Genomic DNA, 7,277 nt, shown 5'->3' on the forward strand with positions numbered 1-7,277 from the left:
CATGTCGAAAACAAACTTTACAACTTTGGTGGTGGGGGGAGGATTGGCTGGGGGTGGGGGGAGGCTGGGAAGGGATGGGAAGGGGAAGCAAAGGAGGAGGCTACAATGCTTGATAAGAAATGTACTCATTATCTTGCCCATGTAATTGTAACCCTTCTGTACAGTATTTTTACAATAAAAAAAATTAGTAAAGCCAAGCATGGTATTACATGCTTATAGTCCCAGCACTTGAGCTGTGAAGTAAGGTGCAACCTCAAAAAAGCAAAACAAAACTGATGGATTTGTGATAATGTAGGGAGCTGTGAGCGCATGCCTATATCTCTGGAACTTAGGATGCCAAGTCAGGAGGAAAAAATGGACCCTGATATTTGAGGCCAACATCAAAAGACCTGTCTCAAACACTCTCTCTTAGCACTCTCTCTGAACTTTTTTATTCAGAGGTAGTAGTCTATCACTTGAGCCACAGTTCCACTTTCAGCTTTTTTTAGTGATTCACTGGACATTGGAGTCTCATGGGCTTTCCTGCCAGGGTTGGTCTTGAACCAAAATTCTCAGATCTTAGCCTCCTGAGTAGCTAGGATTACAGATGTGAGCCATGGTGCCTGGCTGCCTTCACTTTATTAAAATGAATAATCATTCACTCTTTTGAGGCAGCCTTACCTAGGCTGGTCTCCAATTCTAGGTTTCAAGCAATCCAATCTTCCCTCCCTCAGCTTTCTGAGTAAAACTGCAGTCATTTGCCATCACATACGTGGCTCAAGTGGTAGAATGATAGCTCTGGAAAAAAAGTTTAAAGACAGTGCTCAGGCCCTGAGTTCAAGACCCAGGACAAGAGAGAGGAGGAGGGAAGGGCAGGGGAAGACGAAAGGGAGAAGAAGAGAGGAGGAGGTGAAGAGAGAGGGAAAGAGAGGGAGAGAAGAAAAGTAAGGAAAGGAAGAGGGGGGATGGAAAAGGAGAGAAGGAAAAAAGAGGGAAAGAAAAACAAGGGGAGAAGGGAGACCTGGAGGAGATGGGGAGGGGACAGAAAGAAGAAAAGGGAAAGGAGGGAGAAAGGAAGAGGGATGACAGGGAGGAAGGGGAGAGGGAGAAGAGGAAAGGGAGAATGGGAAAACAAAAAGCAAGAATCAAATAGAGTAACTAGAGTGCATTCAAAATGAAATCGAGTAACTAGAGTGCATTACTGTTTATTGATCTTTGTTTGAGACAGGTCTTTTGATGTTGGCCTCAAATATCAGGGTCCATTTTTTCCTCCTGACTTGGCCTCCTAAGTTCCAGATATAGGCATGCGCTCACAGCTCTCTACATTATCACAAATCCATCAATTTTGTTTTGCATTTTTGAGGTTGTACCTTACTTCATAGCCTAAGTGCTGGGACTATAAGCATGTGCTACCTTGCTTGGCTTTACTAATTTCTAAAAAGGAGGATTGCATCATCATAAGTTCATGATGTTAGAGTCCCTCTGAGACCTCTCCCTGGGTATCTTCCAGCCATATGCTTTGGTAGAAGGTAAGTGTATGCCTATCAATCTCACCTACTAGGGTAAAAGCAGCTAGACAGATTTTTAGACTTCTCCACAGCAGCTTGCTTTCAGGGATTTCTCAGTATGTGATGAAAAGAAAACAGGTGTAAGCACTGTGGCTGCACATACGAATCCTTTCTCCCTTCTCTCTGGGAATGTGACCTCCAGGGAACTTTCTAAGTCTGTTCCCTGGTAACCTGATCAGGAGGCTGAGATCTGAGGGACACAGTTTCAAGCCAGCCCAGGAAGGAAGGTTCATGGGACTCTTATCTCCACTTAACCAGCAAAAAGCTGGAAATGGATCTGTTGCTCAAAGTGGTAGAGCACTAGCCTTGAGCAAAAGAAGCTCAGGATAGTGCCCAGGCCCTGAGATTTAGCCCCTAGAATGAGACAAAAAAGAAAGACAGAAATCCCACCACACCCCCCAGTAAGCAATACATTATTACTCAAATATAATTTGGGAGATGGAAAGGAAAAAATGCAACTTTTATTATAAATATAACAACTTATAACAAATGCTGCTTAGGCTCCCCACATTAGAATTTATCTAATAATAAGTGCTAAAAGTACACATCTTGGCCTGAGATGTATATTTTTAATTTTTCTTTTTAACATTAATTAAAAAAATGACCTGTAAGTACAAAGAGGTTTCAGTTAATTGTGTGAATTTAATGATACAGGAGTCTTAATAAAATAGTCATGGTCATAATGTAAGCTCTTACTTGCCTACTTCAATGCCCATGTTTGGTTTGGTTTGGTTTGATGCAAGTACTAAGCCTTTGAATTCTGGGCCTCACACTCTTGCTCAGCTATTTTGTTTGTGATAGAGCTGGTGCTCTATCACTTGAGCCACATCTTTATTTCCAGTTTTTTTTTGTTGGTTGCAGGACTTGAACTCTGGACCTGGGCACTGTCCTTGAGCTTTTCAGCTTAAGGCTAGTGCTCTACCACTTGAGCCAACAGCACCACTTCTGGCTTTTTTTTTTCTTTTTGCTTATGTGGTGCTGAGGAATCAAACCCAGGGCCTCATGCATGCAAGGCAAGCGCTCTACCACTGAGCCACCTTCCCAGCCCCTCAGCCAACTTTCTAGGAACTGTGTCTCAACTAAAGTTAAGGCCTTTGGGGAGACTGTGCCCTCTCTCTAGCTCCCTGTATCATGGAGTCAGAGTTTTAGCTGTGGCTTTGGGGTTACTGAAGCCAACCGTGATCTTCTTTGTTTTGAGAGGAGACACCTCATGTGCACTCTGAAGTGAAAATGTGGTCCTATCCTATGCTCACTCCCCTCCTCTCTCTTTACACTGTCATTGTCAGCAACACTCTCTTGGCATCTGCTCAGGCCTCTTCTCTTGGGTGTTTCTTGAAAAAGCCAGAAGAAGATGTCAAAAGAAAGCCCTGACCACCAGCTATAATGTTGCTTGACCATAATACTAACACAATGACCAGATCAATCTCTATCTCTTGGCTTCTCAGCAGTGGCTGTAGGTAGAGGACATTCTGTAGTAGGCGAGTCTTCTGCTTTCCATGTGCAGAGGTTACTTGAACATTTAATTTATACCACAAATGAAATCCAAGGAGCAGAAGATGACAGACACCCAGACCTAGAGACAAGCTGTGAGTGAGTTTCTGCACACCAGGGTTTGCATTCCAGACGATGGAACATGAGTCATCTGGGGTGGGGGAGTTCCCTTTTCTCCATCAAGACAGGGTGATGTTGCTCTTACTTTAGAATGTACCCAAGATGGTACATTGTTGACAGATGAAAATTTGACATGTTCTCTGACCAACAGAAGATATGGAGGCTAGAGCGAGGAAATACAGCTTAGTGAGGATGCTAGCCAAAGTGTAAGGAGTTTCGTAGAAATATAAAATATGATTGAGTTTCTGTATGAATGTGCCAGTACCAGGCCTTGAACTCAAGGCCTGAGGCTCCTACTTTGAGATGTATTGTTGAAAGATGCTTCTTTGATGTCTGAGTTTGTGACCATGGGCAAAAATCATCATTGGTAAGTGACATGGACTGGAATTTTTGCCCTTGATCTGCCAAGATTACAAATCATTAAAATTCTTTTTATTTTTGTAAATATTTTAAATTAAGTGATGGTACTGGGACTTGAATGCAGGGTCTCACACTTTCCCTTGGCTTTTTTTGCTCAAGGCTGGTGCTCTACTACTTCAGCCACACCTCCACTTCAGCTTTTTGCTGGTTAATTAGAGATAAGAGTCTCATAGACTTTTCTGCCTACGCTGGCTTCAATTATAAGTGTGGATCCTCCAGCCCCTGGCCTTTTGTAAATACTTAAATTATAATTCTCTTACTGCTGTGAAGGAATCTGGAAATGCCTGAAATGTATTTGTAGTCCTCATCGCCCTATAGATATTCTCGCTTATTTTTGAGGATGTTGTACTTGCTGTGAAATAATAAAAATTCTAAGTAACAGCTGTAGTTTCAGGTTTTAATAAAACAAATGGTAAGCAGGTCACTAGTGGTTCACGCCTGTAATCTTAGCTACTCAGGAGGCTGAGATCTGAGGATTCTAGTTTAAAGCCAGCCCAGTCAGGAAAGTCCTTAAGTGCCCCCCTCTCTTTCTTTTTCTTTTTTGTCGGTTGTTGGGCTTGAACTCTAGGCCTGGGTGCTGTCTCTCAGCTCTTCAGCTCAATGCAAGCACTCTACCACTTGAGCCACAGTACCACTTCTGATTTTCTGGTGATTGATTGGGGATAAGAGTCCCATGGACTTTCTTGCCAGGGTTTGGCTTTGAACTGTGATCTTCAGATCTCAGCCTCCTGAGTAGCTCGGATTAAAGGCATGAGCCACTTGTGCCAGACAAAACTGCTTTTTTTTCTTTTGTCATTCATAGTGGGGAGGGGGGCTTGAACTGTCCCAGAGCTTTTGTGCTAAAGGCTAGTTCTCTACCACTTAAGAGCCACAGTGCCACTCTTATTTCTAATTAGCCACCAACAAGAGCTGAAAGTAGAGCTGTGGCTCAAGTGGTAGAGGACTAGCCTTGAGCAAAATATGCTCAGGGACAGAACCTAGGTTCTGGATTGAAACTCTAGGTTCTGAATTTTGTACTTAGAACAGGTGCAAAAACAAAGCAAGAAAACCCTAAAATCCAAAACCAAACCAAACCACAACAACCCCCACCAACCCAAGCACTCAATAATACAAACATTTTCTAACAAATTTAAAATTTATCCATGCTAAAAGCTTAGAAAATATGTTCTGAGCAAGCCAATCTGAATTTGCCTCCCTGACTTGGTTTTCTAGGTCCGTCTTCTGCAACAAGTTCTTCAGAGGCCTTTCCAGAGGAACCCTGCAGCCGAGACAGCGGGCTACGCCTCCCCTGCGCCTTCCTGGTCTAAAGGTCTCAGAGTCAGTTGCTCATCTTAATTCAGGAAAAATAAATGAAAGAACACTTTTGTGGTTGAACTCAACCTAAAATAATGTATTTCGTTGATGTGTAATGATTTCACACATTTTGATGATAATTCTACACTTGGTAATAATGATGAAAAATAAAATATCTTAAGCTGAATAAATTGGACCTTGATACAGCTTCATGATTTTTTTTGGGGGGGGTCTGGTCGTGGGGCCTGAACTCTGGGCCTGGGCGCTGTCCCTCAGCTCTTCAGCTCAAGGCTAGCGCTCTACCACTTGAGCCACAGCGCCACTTCCAGCTTTTTTCTTTTTGCTTATGTGGTGCTGAGGAATCGAACCCAGGGCCTCGAGCATGCAAGGCAAGCGCTCTACCACTGAGCCACCTTCCCAGCCCCCATCTATCTATTTTTTAAATTTTGTATGTGCCAGTATTGGGGTTTGAACTCAGGGTCTGGGCACTTTTTTTTGCTCAAGACTGGCACTCTACTACATAGCTCCATTGGTTTGTTTGGAGATAAGAATCTACTGGATTTGTCTACTTGGGCTAGCTTTCAATCTTGATCCTCAAATCTTAGCCCCCTGAGTAGCTAGGATTACAAGTATGTGCTATTGGTTTTCTGGCAATCCTTTATTTTTTATTTTATTTTATTTTTGGCCAGTCCTGGGGCTTGAACTCAGGGCATGGGCACTGTCCCTGAGCTTCTTTTGCTCAAGGCTATTGCTCTACCACTTGAGCCACAGTACCACTTCCAGTTTTTCTGTTTATGTGGTACTGAGGAATTGAACCCAGGGCTTAACGTATGCAAGACAAGCAATCCACCACTAAGCCACATTCCTAGCCCAATGCTTTGTACTTTTGAAAGTCTAGAAGTTCAATATTTGGGAGTAACTGATTTGACAAATACTTGTCATGAGAAGGCAAATGTTCTGCATGTCCATCAAGAAGTGAATCATCTCTGTCTCCCTTTCTGTCATTGCAATCAGTTTTTACTGCAGATTTAACCAGACTTTCGAATAACGACAACACATTATTTGTAGTTGGGTGCCAGTGGCTCACACTAATAATCTTAGCTACTCAGGAGGCTGAGATCTGAGTATTGTGGCTCTGAGACAGCCTGGGCAGGAAAGTCTGTGAGATTATTATCTCCAATTAACCAGCTAAAAAGTCCTAAGTAGAGCTGTGACTCAAGTGGTATAGCACTAGTCTTGAGCAAAACAATGTGAGGGATAGCACCCAGGCCTTGAGTTCAAGCCCCAAGATTGGCACACTCACACCACACACACACACACACACACACACACAAACACACAAAATGATGACAATACCATCTGTAATTGACTAGCTGGAATCGCTCTGTAAAGAAAAAAATAATAGAAAAATCCAGACAAATGGAGAAGACAAAACAAGATGTTAAAATAGATACATAAGAATAAAAAATAAGAGATAAACCTTTCATGCCGATAAAGAGCAAAAGAATAAAAAATTGCTAGCTGTAAGATAAATGATCACTGGAATAGATAGAAATAAAGACAAAATTTATGTATCTATGTTATTTCTAAGTGGAAAAACTAGAAGGTAATGACAGAAACTTTGAAATCTATCATAGGATAAAGAAATTATGGAGATTGAGTGTTATAGCTGGCTGATAAACTACTGTATGAATACATATAAAAAGCAAAAACATCACAGGATGATATATGGTTCAAGAAATAACTAAGTATATTCATTACCTTGCTCATGTGATTGTAACCCCTCTGTACAGTATTTTCACAATAAAAATACTTACTTAAAAAAAAGAAATAGCTAAGTAAATTTTGTTTGCATTTTCTTGACTGTCAGAATATCTAAGGCAGGTATCCCAAGCACTGAAAGGATTTTGACAATTCATGCTTGTTGGAGATTGTATGTCCTTTTAAATAAACTGATGGGAAAAGCCAATCAGATATTAAGCTGGGGAAGATTTAAGCAACATGCTTGCAAAACCAAACCAAAGAAACAATATATCCTGTGTGTGTGTGTGTGTGTGTGTGTGTGTGTGTTGGCACTGGGGCTTGAACTCAGGGCCTGGGCAATGTCCTTTAGCTTTTTCTGTTCAAGGATTGTGCTCTACTACTTGAGGCACAACTCCACTTCTGGCTTTTGCTGTAAAACTGGAGATGAGTCTCTAGGGTTTGTCTTTCGGGGCTGGCTTTTAACCGTGATCCTCAGATTCAGCCTCCTGAATAGGATTATAGGCGTGCCCAGCTCATGTTTTTTCTTTTCCTTCTTTTTTGATTTTTCTGAAAAATTTACAAGTCACATAGAAATGGAAAATAGAACAATAAGACTTAAGGCTTTGGCAAGTTACTACTACTACTATTTTTTTGGGGGGGGGG

The 7,277-nt window shown here is 41.8% G+C and overlaps 2 protein-coding genes across 3 annotated transcripts in view; one reads left to right on the forward strand and one right to left on the reverse strand.

Annotated features, from left to right (window-relative positions):
• Positions 1-5,077, forward strand: part of LOC105984369 (selenoprotein O-like) — a 42,930-nt gene extending 37,853 nt beyond the window's left edge. For both annotated transcript variants that reach the window (XM_013014548.1, XM_013014549.1), the window contains exon 19: positions 4,791-5,077. In XM_013014548.1, coding sequence (XP_012870002.1) covers positions 4,791-4,913 — 123 coding nt within the window. In that variant the 3' untranslated portion in view covers positions 4,914-5,077. The remainder of the gene's footprint in view (positions 1-4,790) is intronic.
• A 659-nt stretch (positions 5,078-5,736) lies between these two features.
• Positions 5,737-7,277, reverse strand: part of Apbb1ip (amyloid beta (A4) precursor protein-binding, family B, member 1 interacting protein) — an 85,867-nt gene continuing 84,326 nt past the window's right edge. The window contains exon 15 of the mRNA XM_013014591.1: positions 5,737-5,891. Within this exon, the coding sequence (XP_012870045.1) occupies positions 5,737-5,891 (155 nt within the window). The remainder of the gene's footprint in view (positions 5,892-7,277) is intronic.

Source organism: Dipodomys ordii, unplaced genomic scaffold (genome assembly GCF_000151885.1).
Source record: "Dipodomys ordii isolate 6190 unplaced genomic scaffold, Dord_2.0 Scaffold24, whole genome shotgun sequence".
Classification (NCBI taxonomy): domain Eukaryota; kingdom Metazoa; phylum Chordata; class Mammalia; order Rodentia; family Heteromyidae; genus Dipodomys; species Dipodomys ordii.